The 18,232-nt window shown below is 38.8% G+C and overlaps 1 protein-coding gene across 2 annotated transcripts; it reads left to right on the top strand.

Moving 5' to 3' along the window:
* The first annotated feature begins 10,012 nt into the window (after positions 1 to 10,012).
* On the top strand, positions 10,013 to 17,314 carry LOC110440082 (serine/threonine-protein kinase pim-3-like). Of its 2 annotated transcripts, none has more exons than XM_068224062.2 (9): positions 10,013 to 12,382; positions 13,342 to 13,824; positions 13,982 to 14,233; positions 14,435 to 14,532; positions 14,634 to 14,684; positions 15,008 to 15,389; positions 15,473 to 15,649; positions 15,857 to 16,011; positions 16,145 to 17,314. In XM_068224062.2, exons 1-8 carry the CDS (start codon positions 12,253 to 12,255, stop codon positions 15,988 to 15,990), a joined length of 1,707 nt encoding a protein of 568 aa, XP_068080163.2. In that variant the 5' UTR covers positions 10,013 to 12,252; the 3' UTR covers positions 15,991 to 16,011; positions 16,145 to 17,314. The 2 variants fall into 2 exon arrangements, with proteins under 2 accessions (XP_068080163.2, XP_073770517.1); XM_073914416.1 differs by having other exon boundaries at positions 10,013 to 10,183.
* The last annotated feature ends 918 nt before the right edge of the window (positions 17,315 to 18,232 follow it).

Genomic DNA, 18,232 nt, shown 5'->3' on the forward strand with positions numbered 1-18,232 from the left:
AGAAAGAAACTCATAGTAAGGGCTGAAAAAGATAACAGAATATTCATTATTGGCTGAAGGAATCCCTTTGACGACCCAGTAGTGCCATATACTATGTTTACTATGATTTAACACTAATTTGTGGAGCCTGTTCAGCCAAATGGAACCACAGAGAAGGTTTTACTGTTAGACAATAAGTTGTTTCATACTACAATATCATATAGTAATACAACAAATATTCCTCCCTGGTACAGTCAAGATTGCAGACCACCCTTTGAGACTGTTCAAACTTTGACAATCTCAGTTTAAAGCAACAGTTTAGACTTGGGTGCTTTCACACCTGTGAATCGATTCAGTTGTTCCGAAACAGAGATTACAATTGTTACATTGTTGCTCTTTGCTCTTGGTGCGGTTCGCTTTCACATTGCAAAATTTCTAATCGGACCAAAAGAGCTAAAACAAATCACGTGCGAGTAAACTCTCCTCACATTGGTCAGAGTGTCAGGGTTTATTTTGCAGCGTCTCGCTAAGCTGTCAATAGACACTGTAATTTTTCACTGTAATCGAACCGCTCAAGGGTTCGTTTCAATCGAGCCGAGACCACCTCATTCAAGCGATCTCGGAGCGATTACTTTGGCGCGGAACAGAGCGAGATTGCCCTGTTCACATATGCCAAACGAACCGCGCTAACTGGGCAAACGAGACACGTTCCGAAACAAAAGTGTAGGTGTGAAAGCACCCTTAAATTACTGCATCACACACGGCAGTTAAAGAGGGTGAAGCAAAATTAAAGAAATCACATGCCTACCACTGGCAAATCCAGGGAAAGATGATGGTCACTGGCTTAGCTTGGTGCAATCTGGTAACAGATAGCAGGGGTGACTTCACTGTGGAGAGAGTATGGAGGGATGATGAGTTAATCCAAGAAATCAAGACAAAAGTTGATGAACTCTACTTTGGCACCTACATCCATGTTTTGCTTGGGAGAAAATAGACAAAAGGTTTACTCTAACCAGCTTACCATAACATGTTATATTATTCACAGATATACACAGTATGTTTTTGTCATTAAATTCATTTAAGCATTTACTGCTGTTGTTTTTTATGGCTTTTACTCAATTTATATTTATAATAAAACTATTTTCCTATCTTTGTTACAACAACAAAAAAAATGTATGACTGATTGTAAATATCAAAACATTATTGATGAATATTTTTGTAACTTTACCCAAACTGGAAATAATAGTCCATGACATGACAGGTCAGATTAAAAATCTGACAGATGCTGTTAAAGGCCACAAAGGAGAGTTAGTTTATGTGGTCTCTTATCAGCCGTCTACCCGGAGGTACCAATAGCCACGTTTCCACTATCGCACCTGAAGTGAGCGAGCCAGGGCGAGCCAAGGCCAGTCGCATTTCTAATGTCACTTCCGGGGCCTGATCGGGCAAAATCGGGGCTTTCTTGGGGCCAGCTGCCGGCATTTTTCTGCCCGCCAAATACCTTGGGCCAAAGAGGGCCAACTGGGGCTTCGGGGCAGAGTGAGAGGCGGAGTGCGGACACAGTTTTACGATCGCAAACGAGTACATGCGCCAAAGAAATAAATAAATAGGGGAAAGAAATTATCCAGCCTTATATGCTGGGGTCTTTTTGTGTATGATCGACCTTATGTTTCCATTTCAAATGCAAGGCTGTTGCATAAAATAATAAAGTTTTAACTGATAAGTGACTTTGCTGCGTCCTCCTTGATGTTTCAATAACGCATAATAATCTTTACACCATATTAAAGACACAGCAGACAGTAAAGGTTGCCGAGAGTTTTTGTCAAGTTTAAAATGTGTGTTTGTGCGCATTTAGATGCCTGTGTCTGAGACTGAGCGAAAGAGCTCTTCCTTCACAGCTCTGTTGATGCCGCGCTGCTTTTTACTTTTTAATATTTTGGAGATAATACACAATATGAATACAACAGAAAGACATGAAACTTTACATATTTCAAGTCCACTTTTGTAGGCTCAAAACAATAGTGTCATATCTTCATAAAATAGCCCAAGCTATATTGAAATAATTTAAAGAATTACAAATATCGGGTATAATAAAATCGCATTAAATAAATAAACCAATATAAAACTAACAAAAGCTAAACCAATGTAGGCATATACAATAGCCTACATAAATCAAACCGTTTTAAAGCCATATTAAACTGTCATTTTACAAAGGCCTGTCTGAAACCCGCGACCCACCCATAATTAAACATCAAGTAGCCAACATTTTGATTACCTGACCAGCGGATTAAGGTCAGGACTCGTGAATATGAAAGAATCGCACATAACAGGGTTTTATGCGTCCCCAATATGCATTGCCAAGAGAGTGACATAAGGTAAAGTACTGTACACTGCACACACTTTGTGTAACGTGTGAAGTCGTGGACGCATAAGCGCAAGGATAAGTTGTCCTTTAAATGTCCATGCTTAATCATTAATAGATAAGGTCTGGATTTGCAGGGTTATCAACAATGTGTGCGCCTTTGTTATTATTATTATAACTAGGTGAGGTTTGCAAACCTGTATACTTTTCACTTTTCTGCCGTTTGCATTCCCGACGGTCACAAAAGCTCCCTGTCATCTGACAGCGGAAAGCCTTGAGTGATTGACAGATATATAATATAATCCATTACAGTGGCAGGGAAGAGCGATTCAGCACGTTTTTAGAAAAAAATCAAAACAGGTCGCGCTACAACTATTATATGCAGTCGCACAAATGCTCCCAAATATATTATGAGGTTGCATATATAAAATTTCGGCCGCATATAACTGATTTATTACGGTATTGACGGTATTAGAAAATTCATGTCGTTGCGCATTGTCACACCGGTGATGACTATGTACTGCCCACCCCTAGTGGGCGGGTTGTGTGACGTTTTGATTCGGGAGACGTTCTGGGGGCGGGGTTTGAGTGACGCCCTGCGAGCTACTAGCCTGACAGTGGAAACGCGACATGATTTTGGCATCACTGCTCAACCTCCTGGGCGATTGGCCCGGCCCAATTAAAGCCCTGGCCCGACAGTGGAAACGCGTCTAATGACCACTTGATCTGGCCCGGATTCCCTGAGAAAACATAAAAATGTAGCACACAGTAAGAGCAATTACATACGTTTAAAAATGACACAAAAATCATCAAATAGTCTAACATTACAGATTATAAAATATTGTAATAGTGAATTCAAAACTTTAATAAGAGGCTGTACCTGCTCTTGTTGAGTGGTGAGGCTAGGAGGTGTTTGGTGTTACATAGTGAAAAAAACATGTTTCCGAAGTTTCTGGGTGGTAAGTAGGAGGAGGTGCTGGTGGTTGATGTTACTGGCTGGTGAGCAGTAGGAGGTGCTAGTGGCTGGTGTTACTGGCTGGTAAGTATGAGGTGTTGAAGGTGCTGGTGGCCGATGTTATTGGCTGGTAAGTAGGAGGTGTTGGAGGTGCTGGTGGTTGATGTTACTGGCTAGTGAGTCGTCGGAGGTGTTGGAGGTGCTGGAGGTTGATGTTACTGGCTGGTAAATAGGAGGTGTTGGAGGTGCTGGTGTTACTGGCTGGTGAGCAGGAGGAGGTGTTGGAGGTGCTGGTGGTTGATGTTACTGGCTGGTGAGCAGGAGGAGGTGTTGGAGGTGCTGGTGGTTGATGTTACTGGCTGGTGAGCAGGAGGAGGTGTTAGAGGTGCTGGTGGTTGATGTTACTGGTTGGTGAGCAGGAGGAGGTGTTAGAGGTGCTGGTGGTTGATGTTACTGGTTGGTGAGCAGGAGGAGGTGTTAGAGGTGCTGGTGGTTGATGTTATTGTCTGGTAAGTAGGAGTTGTTGGAAGGTGCTGGTGGCCGGTGTTACTCACTGGTAAGTAAAAGGTGTTGGAGGTGCTGGTGGCCTATGGTATTGGCTGGTGAGCAGGAGGAGGTGTTAGAGGTGCTGGTGGCCAATGGTATTGGCTGGTGAGCAGGAGGAGGTGTTAGAGGTGCTGGTGGCCAATGTTATTGATGGTGAGCAGGAGGAGGTGTTAAGCAGGTCGCACACCAGAAGCGCCGCATGGCGGCACGCCGCGCCATTCATTTTAGAATTCTAAACATAGGTTTCTATCAGGATACACACACCGGCGCCGCAAGTCGGCGGCTGTAGGCGGCACCCGGCCACGGCTCAGGACGGAGTTCATTTTTCAACCGCGCCACAGAGCGCCATCTGATTAGTTTCATGTTAAATATCATGCGAATGTGCGCGTCTGGTGTGTGATACTTTAAACTGTCATGTGCGCGCCATGTCGCAGCGCTTCTGGTGTGCGACCTGCTTTAGAGGTTCTGGTGGCCGATGTTATTGGCTGGTGAGCAGGAGAAGGTGTTAGACGTACTGGTGGCCGATGTTATTGGCTGGTGAGCAGGAGGAGGTGATAGAGGTGCTGGTGGCTGATGTTATTGGTTGGTAAACAGGAGGAGGTGATAGAGGTGCTGGTGGCTGATGTTATTGGTTGGTAAACAGGAGGAGGTGATAGAGGTGCTGGTGGCTGATGTTATTGGTTGGTAAACAGGAGGAGGTGATAGAGGTGCTAGTGGCTGATGTTATTGGCTGGTGAGCACGAGGAGGTGTTAGAGGTGCTGGTGGCTGATGTTATTGGTTGGTGAGCAGGAGAAGGTGTTAGACGTACTGGTGGCCGATGTTATTGGCTGGTGAGCAGGAGGAGGTGATAGAGGTGCTGGTGGCTGATGTTATTGGTTGGTAAACAGGAGGAGGTGATAGAGGTGCTGGTGGCTGATGTTATTGGTTGGTAAACAGGAGGAGGTGATAGAGGTGCTAGTGGCTGATGTTATTGGCTGGTGAGCACGAGGAGGTGTTAGAGGTGCTGGTGGCTGATGTTATTGGTTGGTAAACAGGAGGAGGTGATAGAGGTGCTGATGGCCGATATTACTGGCTGGTGAGCAGGAGGAGGTGTTGATGGCTGTAATTACAGAGTCTTCACTCTTTCCAATATTTTATCTCACCTTCAAGATCTAAAGGACCCTGATAATTTGCCATCATGCAACAGCAAGACCACATCTGATTGGCATCAGATGGCATCACAGGCATTGTCCGTCGCACCTGCTCCTGGGTCATCCAGATTTGAATTGATCCCAACAGAAGGTATAATAGTTTGACCATGTTATTACAATGCGACTCACTGTAGAAGTACTAACTTTAAATATTTCAGCCAAAACTCTCTCTCTAAGACCAACAGCAACACGCAGGCAAAACATAAAAAACTCATCAATGAGTTGCATCTTGCCCTTGGGGCTTGGCATCACAACCTCTTGCTCTGCAGTTGAAATTCCAATCCTCTTAGCTTTGGACCAGTACACAATATGGGATGCTGATGGCTCAATAGATCTCCAAAAAAAAAAAAAGATGTTTTTGTTTGGAAACCTTGTGAAGTACTTGAAGTCTTCATCAGACACGCACCATGTATCTAGCAGGGCTCGAGAGATAGTATGGATTGCCACCAGTTCCTCCAGCTCCTTTATTTTTTCCAGTGCCTAATCAAGAGCACCTAATTAAAAAAAAAAAAAAAGTGTACATGGTAAATGTTAAACATGAAAATGTATTATTCAGGGCTCGAAATTGCGACCATTTTGGTCGCATATGCGCCCGAAATTTTATCTATGCGACGCAAAACGCAGGAACGCTCAGGAATGGTTTAAAACAGTTGTCATGTCAACTTGCTGCAGTAAACACAGCCAAGTGCCTAATGCTTGCCCCGCCTTCGCGCTCTTCTTATTGGCCCACCACTGCTCTAGCACTGAAATATCAGCTGTCAATCACTCAGTCAATGCCTTCTCACTTGGAATGACAGGGAGAGCTACTACCGCGAAAAATTGTAAAGCACTGAAGATAAGAATGAAGATAACACTGACAGATTTTGTTTTAGAAACCATGGCATCTAAAGTTACAAATAATGACACATCTTACTAGTGATCATGTGCTGAATGTTACTCCACCATCTACACTTTTCGAAGAGTGGTTAAAAGGCTTCCATTGGCTTCAAGTGCGCTATGAAAAGTCTGTGGGATGGAATTTTAAGGTAACTGTTTGCCACATCTAGCACAAGAGCTTCTGTTTAATCCTTCATATAATCGCCAGATGCTATCCGCCATGCAAGTGGCAGCTATATGTCAAATTGAACACCACGTACACCATAGCAAACAGGTTTGGAGTAAACTAATATCGCTACTCACGAAGACCAGTATTGCTATTAACATGACATATGCATATAATAAGTTACAGTATATGTCAAAAGCATCAGTGCAGTATCAGACAGCACCCGTGAGAACAGCACAGTTATATTGTTAACAGATTCATTCATGTCCAGCAGTGCGTGCAGGGCCGGTGAGCGCTCCGTGTATCTTTTGGTCACTCAGTTATGTTATAAAATGTATCTTCTTGTGATAACGGGATTTTGTTGAGACATATTTTCCTCACGCTTGCATATATACATTTTTTGCTAGTTAGTTTGATTAGTGTTGATTTCAAATGCAATATTTAGGTTTTATTTGTATAAAACTTGTAGTAAAGGTGCTTATAATTGGTGGGTGCAACTAGATTTTGGCTGATGCGCCTAAATTTTTAAAGTTAATAGCACCGGTGCTACCAAGCAAAAAGGTTCATTTCGAGCCCTGTTATTGGAGAACATTTCTCATAAAGGTGAAACACTTGGTATTTTATTATTACAGTTTTGTGCAATTTTACAATATAGAACATGACTGTAAATTCTTAATTCAATTATTGTACATTTGTTTTCAACTTTAAATTTCTTTGCTGTCCCCTATCAGTGTATGTGAATATTCCCCAACATTGCAATATTTGCATGTGACCTTAAATGAGCTGTTTACCCCCAATTTGGCTATTATGTCATAATTCACTCACCCTCAGGTTTTTCCAAGCCTGTATTTATTCATTGATTTATTTATTTGTCTGAACACTACAAAAGAATTGGGTATTTTGAAGAATGTCAGTAAACAAATAGACCGATTTACTACTATAATTGATTAACTACTGACATTCTTACAAAATTGCCTTTGAGGAAAAACTGGGTATGAGTATATAATGACAATTTTAATTCTGAACTATCCCTTTTATTAAAATGCCTGAAATGGGGTGGGTCAGGTAGTGTACAGCAGAACTGATGAAAAATGTTATAAGTGGGTTTAAATGTACTAACGGCAAGTTATGCATTTTAGCGGGAAATTACTAAAATAGTAAAGTAACGTTTATGCAACACATTACCAATGCTCCACGACATAACTATGCTAGTAATTTCATCTTGCTAAATATAATGTAATATACTTTGTTTAACTAACAATTAATTACTGTGATATCACTCTTGACAGTGGTGTTTTTTTAATTATTGTATTAATGTGCTGCACTCACCCGGAGGAGGGCGGCTGTTGTAATCGTGCTCCTTCCCCGGCAGCGCCACATCAACACACTCCATTTCAACAAAAAGACTGTAATTATGAATTCGTATGAGAATGGTGGCCTTAATTTTCTAGACTTCACCACAATGAACCACACCTTTATGGTTAATTGGATTAAACACCATTTAAAAAAACCCAACTCTATTTGGAATTTTATCTCTCATTATGTCTTTTCAGATATTGGTGGTCTTAACTTTATTTTGATGTGCAATTATAATATAGATAAAATCCCAGTTAAATGATCTGCCTTCCACAGACAAGTGCTCCTATCATGGTCATTAATATATAAGCATAATTTCTCCCCCCATTGCTATTTCATTTGGAATAATAGACACATTTTATACAAGCGCAAATCTCTTTTTTTTTAAATAATTGATTTAAAAACAAAATTAGTCTAATTAGTCAGTTATATAATAAAGAAGGTATACTCTTTTCTTACAATGAATTCCTCACTTATTACAAAATCTCAATTACCCAACAAGACTTTTCAACTGTTATTAATTCAATTCCTTCAGGGGTCCATATGTTATTTAGAGGTATTAAACAAGTCCATGCTTTTGATGCATCATCTTTTGATGTCACTAAATCATATGCGGGCAAAACCTGTTTTAATATATATACCAAGAGTAATAATAAATGTATCCGTACCCTTTTCCAAAGAGAACTTATTACTGTACAATATATTCAATCTTATTGGATGTCTTTATTAAAGGATCAACTGATTTGCTGGGGAAAAAAGTGTGGCTGTTACCACTGAAATACCATGTTAGAAATAAAATGAAAGAAATATCTTATACACTTCTTCAAAGATTTTATCCAGCAAAACATTATTTACAAAAATGTAAAAGTGGGATTGATATAAATCTTATTTTTTGTAATGAATATGAGGAGACTGCGTTGCAATTATTTTGGCATTGCACATACTCAGTCAACTTATGGATTGAGGTGCAAAAATTTATTAATAACAAATTACAGTGTTCTAAACCTCTATCATTGTTGTGGGAAAATGTACTTTTTGGCATGTCTATGTACCCTATTCAAGAGGAAATTTGTTTTTATTTTATTTAATTAATTTAATTATTTTGCTAACAAAATTTTACATTCATAAATGTAAATTTACCAATAAGAAACCCAACTTTAAGGTGTTGATGACTGAATTATGCTTATATTTTAGTAGTATCAGAGACTCTCTAAACAAGAAAGTCCTACGCACTTAAAAATTTTACAATGTATTTATTTGATTATTATAACATATGTACATTTGTATATTTGTATTTGATTTATGCGTATGCATGTATATTTTTTGTACTGTAAAATGTTACAATTTTAAAAAACACTCAATTTCAACGGGTTTCTCTCCCTGCTCATAACAGACCTTGCTTTTTGCAGTCCTCGTCTCCCCAGTTGTTCATGAAAACCTCGAAGGCACAGCCTGTGGTGTAAGAAATTTGCGACCGGACTGTGGATAGACGCGAACTTCATCCTCCGTGAAGTGCAGAGCACACACAAAAGTGCTGCCCTTCCTCACAATAAATTCCACCCCTCATATCTCTCCGAATAGCCTAACTCCAACGCCTCTTAATAGTTTCATTGCTGGAAAAGCTATGAAATGACAAATATGCCTGTTTTGTTTTAGAATTAGAACAAAATGTACGCTGCAAGATTGGTTACTTTAGTCTCCGCCATTGCACTTTTCTTCTACCGGAACAAAGTTTTCCCTACTTCCGGTCTCGATCGCCATTTTGTGAAATAGGCGAAATTCTCAAACAGCTCCAGAAATCTCAGGATCCGCACAGAAATATTCTAAAAAGTCGCCTCGTCTCTCAACAGATTGCGATGAGTTTGATTGTGTTTATAAGCACTTATTCAGTCGTCTCTCAAGGGGCCTTACATTTACGCAAGTAGTGACGTCAGGGACGTCAGTCACATGACCTTTTGTAATGCCCTGCTTTAGCCTGAAACGTCAATAATCTCACATTTAGCGTAAATAAAAATAAGTATGATCCTCAGAAAATAATCCAATAACTGTTCTGAAAGCAGTTTATAATGCCTGTAGATTTCACTAATGGAGAATTATATCATCGTCCACTTCTTCATTATGGTGCATTTAAATGAGCTCGTTATTTTGGTGTTGTATTTTACACTTTATTCACTTGAATTTCCGCGAGACTTTGGATAAATGTAAAGATTTCTCTCCTACTAATAAAGGTGATGACACCAGGAAGTTTTACTGAAAGCTGATTGGCCTCTTGAAAATGATTCGTTATACTGTATTTAGTTATTTAATTTTAAAACAAGAGCCTTTTAATTATATCGAGTTTATTGTATCCTGTTTTGTCTTTTTGACGCATTTTAAACAGAAATAATAATTATAGGTGCCCTATATACAGGCAGGGGCTGTTCGGGTGATTCTACGACGGCCAAAAGGTCCAAAATTTGTTCTTTAATTATTTTCTGTAATTTTTAAAATTATTGTTTTGTAATAAATGTATTTTTAAATAGCTATGGTCAGTAGTTTGAATCACGTGAAGCCTCAAAGCCACATTAATGCGACGCGGGTCACGTGACATAAGCGAGCGGTAACGTTAACTGACATTTGAATCTTTGATGCGACATTCATAGTGAATAACGTTATTATGGGTCGAAAAAAGCAAGACAGACGAAGAGAAAGCCGACAGCAGCGTCATTGTCGCAGAATATTGAACATATGTTCAAAAAGACTGGCAAACAGGGTAAGGCTGACGTTACTTCCTAACAGATGAGAATCTGTCCCGTTCTGGTTCTAGGCTGGTCGCATTAGCCGGGGCGTCCTGTATATTTGCCGTTATTGATCTGTCTCGTACATGACCTCCCTTTCCCTATTTATTTTTTTGACTGCTATGCCATTACAATTTTGGAAAATAACTGTCCGATAAAGGCTTTAACGTTACTACCAAGCGGAGTCCTCCGCCGTCAACTGTCACAGCAAAAGGCGCTGATCCCGTCACGTCGTGTTATGAGGCTGATTACACCTGCTCACTTCATTCGCTTTATTCTGATCTGATATTAATCCAATCGCTCAAACCACTTCAGATTCACTGGGACACTCTCCAGACGACACTGGACAGGTCTAATTAATGTATTCTTTTACACAAAATGAAATAAATGATGATCTGGAGAAAATCTGACCTGCGCCTGTTTAGAGAAACACCTGTAGGTGCGCTTTTACAGCCAAACACACGTAAAGTGCCAAATAAATCAAGACACATTTACTATAAGCACAAAACATGTGTTCTGACTTTCCTTCATCTGCCAAAAAAGCCAACTAGTCATGTTCAACTACACGATCTTCAGGCTAATATGAAGCATTTTCTCTTCATTCATCATTTTTAATTTTCAACTTTAATTTTCATTTTCAACTTTTAATCCTTTAAGTATTCATTTCATTTTATTATTAATTTATTTCACTTAATTCGTTTTATTTTTTATTACACAGAAATTATCAAATTATAATGTTCCAGTAGTCAATAAATCAACACGTTTTAAATAGAGTTTTATATAACGAGTCAAATCCACTGATAATGATCATATTTTAGCGATTATATAATGATTGTCATTATCAGTGAATTTGACTAATTTACAAGAGGCATTAAAAGGGAAGAACATTATTATAATTATTACTGTTATTGTTTTATCATTCAGATGGACAATTTCTAGTGAGGTTATTTGTGCAGTCCAGTTTGTTATTTGCCTAATAAATCATAAAACATTTTCTCTTTCTCTTGTGGACTAATAATTTATAGACTATTTTAGCCCAACCCTTCATATTTCTTATTCAACTTTTTACATGTGAAGCACAAATGTCCACTTATTATTGACTGTGATATAAAACTTTAATACATGTTTGTGAATTTATTGATAAATACATTTAATTCAGGTTTGTATACTTTATTGGTAAAAGATAATGAATGTATCTTCGCTGGTGCTGCTCGTACAGCTGCAGTTTATTTCTGATATAATTTGATAATAATTGCTGAAGCTTTTATCACGGTATGTGTCACACTTTATTTGTTATAAATTTATTATCTGACAAAAACAGCAACTGAGTTGTGGATCTCAACAAAACTTGACCGAGCAGAGTGCCGTTACGGATCACCCCGCACAGCTCACCGATTTTTTTTTCTTCATTGATTTTATTTTATTTGTATTTTTTTTATTGACTTCAATAATAAACGTACAAAATCCAATTTTACACAAAAAAACAATGATAATAACAGATCAGGAAAAATTATATAAACAAATAAAAAAATTTAATTAAAAGAGAAACAAAAGAGAGAAAAATATAAATAAATAAAATTAAACAGAGATACATACATAACACAAATACAGCAAGAGGAAACAAGGACTTATGTATCCGTGATATTTCCAAAATATTTATCAGAATAATCCAAGAATCTATCACTTTTCTTGTTATTAACTAGTCTAGGAGTTTTAATAAAAACATCAATTTCTATTAATAAATGTGAAATAGAAGGCTGCGAATTGGAGAATTTTTATTTGTGAATAAAATATTTTCCATACAAAATTAAAAAGTTAATAATGTAGTTCTCTGATATATCAGTTTTACTGTCATAGTAACAAAAAATATCTTGAAGTTGTAAGGGTCTGGAAGAAGCAATGTAGCTCACTTCACCTATGATGTCATAAATAGAACGCCGTTACGTCATAGGACAGAACACAGTTCAGAAATTCCTCAGAGTGACAAACGAACGAGTACAGTGAACAGTGATTATCGACTTTAGCGACTTGTTTTGCATCTCAAATGGCAAATAACACGTCAGCTGTGTTTTTTACTCGACTTAATTTGATAAAGCCTGTATTTGTCAACGATAATCATCAAAGTGACATGATGGCTTCTCCTACACCTCCTACAGTGATGAGAAGCCCAACAGGTGAGATGAGAGTTTACAAAAACAGTGTATTCTCACGCATTATTTAATAAAAAGTATAATAATAATAATATAATATCGCCATAAAAGCGAATTGCCGACTTAAGAGTCAAATATTCAACCTCTCATGTTTGTAATTGTGTAGTGTAGTTGTGATATTGAATATTTTCTGACTCTGTGATTTGAGCCCTGCTGATATTTTATGTATTGACATTCTGGCTTTTAGGTTTCTCATTTCCACTCAACAGAAATTGTGCCTTGTTAACTTTACTAATAAAAAACATTTTAATAATACTTTAATTTAAATCCTTTGTGTAGTTCTGCACAGTAATGTTCTTAGTTTTTGATGGTGTGGAGGAATATTTGTTATATTTTAGCAAACTGAGTGAGAATATTATATTTAAGTCTAAAGGTAAAGTTGGTTTTATATTCACACATTCTGACTTTCTCCTTAATAATATAACAGAAAAATATTGTTTCAAATTCTAAATGGGGAAATCATATTAACAGCCAATGACTATCATCGTATAACAGTGTTTACAGTCAGTTAAATAGTGCTAATGTTGATTTGAAGTCATACTTACATGCGGTTTCAGACTTAATATTCAAACTAGCATGGTAAACAATATAGAGACTGTTAAATGAACAAATGTGCAAATATAAAACCAACTTCACCTCCATAATAATGAATGTCTACAGCTCTGTTTCTGTGACTGAAGTTCTGGAGCAAGACTTCTGTTTTCATTTGTATTTCTACATCTACATTTACATCATAGAAATGATTTTCAATTCCACATAATTAATTTCAGTTTTCAAACATTTTCTATTATAATTGTACATTTATTATTGTTGTTTGTTTTGTGTGATTGTCTTTTATATGTCTAATTTACAGCAGTTTGTCTATTTTGAACCTGTGGTTAAAGAGTTTTCTAATATTTCCCTGTTCATTTTCTTTATTTCAGAAAATCTAGAGAGAAGGAGGAAAGGGAATAAAGCCTCTGCTTTCTTTAAGAGAGCATGGAAGGCTGTGAAGCGCCCTTTCCTTTGCTGTGAACGGAACAGAGTGGCTCCATTTGAACCACAGTCAGATGTCGACGATTTTGAGCATCTGCCTGTTCCAGGTCCCTCCAGGACCGTCGCAGCACATGCAGACCTTGAGCCGGTGTGGCTGCCAGGCCAGGTCTGTGAAGACCCTCAGCCGTTGAGTGTTCCGGGCCCCTCCAGGATCAAGCAAACAGCAGATCCGGCCCGTCCAGAGTCCTCAACGGCCCTGACAGGTCATGTTGACACTGAGCTGGTGTGTCTGCCAGGCCAGATCTGGGAAGATCCTCAGCCAATCATTGTCCATGGCCTCACCAATATTAAGAACATGACGGATGCAGATTCGGCCTGTCCTGAGTCGCCTCCGTCTGTTCAAGACCCCTCTGATATTGATGGGACTGATGGTGAGTCATCCTGAATTTGGTTCATCTGTTATTTTTATGCTTTGTTGTTTTTAGCTTGTAAATCAGACAGTGTCATTTGTTGTGCTGTTGGTTGTGTATTAATTAGTAGCTGCAGCTCTGTTCATGGAGATGTTTCTGTTTGTTTTCTTCATTTTAGAAAAACCCAAGAAAGGAAGGAAAGGGAAAAGAGTCTCTGCTTTCTTCAAGAGAGTATGGAAGGCTGCAACGTGCCCTTTCCTGTGCTGTGACACAGATGTAGTCCAGCATCTTACACCACAACCTGAACCTGAACCTGAGCCAGAGCCAGAGTCAGAGTCAGAGCCAGAGCTGGAGGAAGCTAACCCTGAGTCAGTATGTCTGCCAGGCCAGGTTCCTGAGGAGCCTAAAGAGGCTTCTGGACCCCCTCGTGGTAAGTCATCATTTTCTTCTGTTTTCTGTAACTCATAATTAATATAATTAGTAATCAATTTACTCCTGCAATTCTGATGGAAGTTACTGCTTTCAGCTCATTGCATTAAATCCAGATTTAAAGGATTTATTAGTCTTTTATTTGATCCGTTTCATACCAGACAATCCAAGTAAATCTCCCTGCTCTTTTTGTGTGTTTCAGGATTTGATTTGTCTGACTTTGAAGTAGGAGCCGTGATTGGAGAAGGAGCTTTTGGCCAGGTGTTTGTGGCATCTCACAAACTTCGGAAAAGTGAAAAGGTAGAGAACTATTTTTTTTTACATTCAGTCAATATTTTCCTCCTGATTATTGAATATATTAAATTTGTTGGCTTTAATTTAATTTGTTTTTTTCTCCGCAGGTTGCCCTGAAGTTTATCAACAAGAAGGAAGACAACCATTATCTCGACATTGTAAGTTGAATAAATCACACAACAGTGAAAATGTGCTGACCATTTACTCGTCCTTCACTTGTCCCGTACCTGTCTGGACCACTTTAAACTGAACTCAAAAGCAGATATTTTGGAAACAGAGAGCCACTGACTTCCATTGTAGAAAAAGAAAATACTTATGAAGTCACTGCTTACTGGTTTTCAACATTCTTCAAAATATCTTCTTTTGTGTTCAGCATAATATGGAGCTGAGTGATTATTTACTGTACTTCGTGAAGTTTTTGTTTCTGTACTTTGTGCCATTCTGCTCTGGTAATATCTTTGAAATCTGTTGTTCTTTCTAGGATGGTCATTCCACACCTGTGCTTGCGGAAGTGGCAATGATGCTCAAGTTGAAGAATGCTCCGCAATGCCCAAACATCATCGGATTACACGACTGGATTGAGAATGAGAACAACTTCATTCTCAGTCTGGAGTACGCAGAGTCATACCAGACCTTGGATCAGTACATCACAGATACATTGGACATTGGTGAAAACCGATCACGCCAGTTAATGAGTCAGTTGATCCAAGCTGTCAAGTTCTGCACTGAGCGTGGAGTTTTCCATGGAGATATCCACACGGAGAACATCATGGTGACTCAACCCCGATTACAGCTCAAATTGATCGACTTTGGTTGTGCTTGGCCAATTAGCAGCGAGCCTTTCAATAGCGATCAATATCGAGGTGAGTTGGTGTTTTGTGTTAGTTTCTTTGGTCACAGTATTGTCTTATGAAATGACTGAATTCTGAAAATGTCTCTCTTATAGGAGTTATTTACTGCACGCCACCTGAGGTTTTCAGGGATCCCACATACCTTGCTGACCCGGTAAACGTCTGGACAATTGGCATCGTGCTGTATGAAATCTTGCATGCAGAATTGCCCTTTCGTGACGAAGATTCAGTAATGTTTGAATCCGCTGAGATACACCCCAGGTTATCTCCAGGTAAGCAGACACCTCTGAACAATCTCAGCCTCAGTGACAGAATAAAATATGTCAGTCACGAGTAAAAAAGGATTAAATATAATAGTTACTGTAGATATTAAAGTGATTTCATTGTGGATGTTTTGTAATTTGATGTAGTGAGATTTAAACACGTTCATGAATCTTGAGTATGCAGACATATTTCACACTCTCTGTGTCACTTTTCAGCATGCCAGGACCTGATTTCCCAGTGTTTCATCCGCTGTCCACTTGAGCGGCTGAAGTTACATCAGTTAGAAGAGCACCAGTGGTTCAATCTAACAACCCCAAATCTAATGGAGCTGTTAGACGCCAGGATGTAGAGGAACACACCGAGCACAAAAGTACATCTTCAGTCTTTCTTTGCTTTCAAGCTATTCCTGTTTTCTCTTCTGTTCTTTTTAGAGTCACAAGTCTTATTTGACAGCCCTTCATATCACTGCTTAAATAACTTTGTGTTGTTTTTCTTCATTTTAGAAAACACTAAAGAAGCGAAGAGGAGAACAGCAGCATTTCCAGAATTTCACAAGACTGTTAAAGTTATTAATTACTCCCTCATGTCATTCCAAACCCCTCAGATCTTACTTTTCAGTGTCAGTGTGTTGATGAGAGCTCTGTCCTGCACTGTGTGTGTTTCGCACTGCTGACGTTTACCTCAGATGTGCCCACGCTTTGTTTAAATGAGAGGAAGTCGCGCAGGCCTCTGGGTTATCCGTCAGCAGTGCGACACACATCCAGTGCAGTACAGGACTTCTGAAGTCATTATTTTTGTTTTAATATTTTAGTTTTTCTTTCTTCATTAAAGAAGTTTCACTTCAAACCCCTGACACCTTTCCTCATCTTCAGAAAACAAATGAAAAGATTTGAGATGAAATCAAATCATCAAACCATGAGAGCTCTGTCCTGCACTGTGTGTGTGTTCACTGCTGACATTTACCTCAGATGTGCCCACGCTTTGTTTAAATGAGAGGAAGTCGCGCAGGCCTCTGGGTTAAACGTCAGCAGTGCGACACACATACAGTGCACTGCGCTCTTCTGGACGTGCGGTTTGAGGGTCAGAGAGCTCTCAGATTTCATCTCAAATGTTTTAATTTGGGTTCTCATTATGAACTAAACATGAATTTGAACTAAGGACATGAGCTGAGTAATTAATGACAATAATGGTAATGAATGGTGCCTAGACCGCAGCTCTGCACAAGACCTTTGGCCACAGGAGAAATGGTCGTACCCAACCGAGCCTGGTTTCTCTCGAGGTTTTTTCCTTCACTTTTGTCAATTGGTGAAGTTTTGTTCCTCGCCACTGTCGCCGCTGGCTTGCTTGGTTGGGACTTGTGGAGCTGCGCATCGATGGATTTGCTCTTCAGTGTTTGGACTTTCAGCAGTGACAATTAAACCACACTGAACTGAACTGAACTGAACTTCAACTCCAGTGCTGTCACAGTTTTCTCCTCTAAAGTGTCATCAAAGATCTGCTCGACTATTTTCTCCCTCATTAATGAATCTGGTGTTCTGTCATAAGAGAGACTGATTGTTTTATAATGAAGTGTTCATGATTGTTTTGTAATGAATTGTTCTTTGAATTGTTTTGTGATGAACTGCTTTTATGTATTGTTGGCTAATAAGTCAAATAAAATCCTGTGAATCAAACTGAAGCTCTGATCATCATTTCTGTGAGTTTTCTAAATGACTCCTTACTCAATTAAAGAGAGAGTTCTCCCTCAACTATTTACTCACGTGCTTCCAAACCGATGAGGTTCTTTCCTCTGTTGAACACTGAAGAAGATACAAATCTGAAAACCTGTAACCATTAATGTCCACAGTAGGAAAACAAACACAATGGAAGTCAATAGTTACAGGTTTCCAGCATTTTTCAAAACATCTTCTTTTGTGTATAACAGAAGAAACTAGTAAGGGCTGAGTAAAAGATGACATTGTATTCATTATTGGGTGAAGGAATCTCTTTAACAACCAGTAGTGCCATATACTGATTTACAATGATTTACTATGAGTCTATTTAGCACAGAGAAGGTTTTACTGTTAGATAATATGTTGTTTTATATTACAATATTATATACTAATACAACAAATAGTGTACTGGGCTAATAATTTATTTAAACAGCCTTTTCAGACTGGACAGTGTTAAACTGTAGACTCAAACGGCTAACAGTACAACGGAGCAAAATAAAATCTCAAATTACACACTGAAAATAAAAGTAAAATGCATTGGAGCTTTTCTTTATCACGGTTCAAATGGTAAGTGAACATCACACAAGTGAACATTGTCAGATCTGCTGTTTATATGTCCCCCCAGGTACAGTCAAGATTGCAGACTAACTTTGAGACTCTAAATTGTTCAAACTTTGACAATCTTAGTTTAAAGCAACAGTTTAGACTTGAGTAAGTGGTCCTGTGTTTGACAGCTTTCATGTATACAGCTCCGAGAGTTGTTCCTGGACACCAGTAAAATTAAAGAGATTTCAAGAGTTCGCCCTTAGCTGATGATTGATTATGGAGCTTGTTTGGCATGCTGTCCTGGGACAGAGCCCTGAACTTGTGAGATCCTTG

This window comes from Danio rerio, chromosome 10, assembly GCF_049306965.1.
Source record: "Danio rerio strain Tuebingen ecotype United States chromosome 10, GRCz12tu, whole genome shotgun sequence".
In the NCBI taxonomy this organism is placed as follows: domain Eukaryota; kingdom Metazoa; phylum Chordata; class Actinopteri; order Cypriniformes; family Danionidae; genus Danio; species Danio rerio.

What these genes read in the sequence shown, in the direction of transcription:
- LOC110440082 (XM_068224062.2), top strand. Translation starts at nt 12,253, where the DNA reads ATGGCAAATAACACGTCAGCTGTGTTTTTTACTCGACTTAATTTGATA. An exon ending in AACTTCGGAAAAGTGAAAAG is followed by an intron (nt 14,533 to 14,633) that starts GTAGAGAACTAT and finishes TTTTCTCCGCAG; the next exon opens with GTTGCCCTGAAGTTTATCAA. An exon ending in ACAACCATTATCTCGACATT is followed by an intron (nt 14,685 to 15,007) that starts GTAAGTTGAATA and finishes TGTTCTTTCTAG; the next exon opens with GATGGTCATTCCACACCTGT.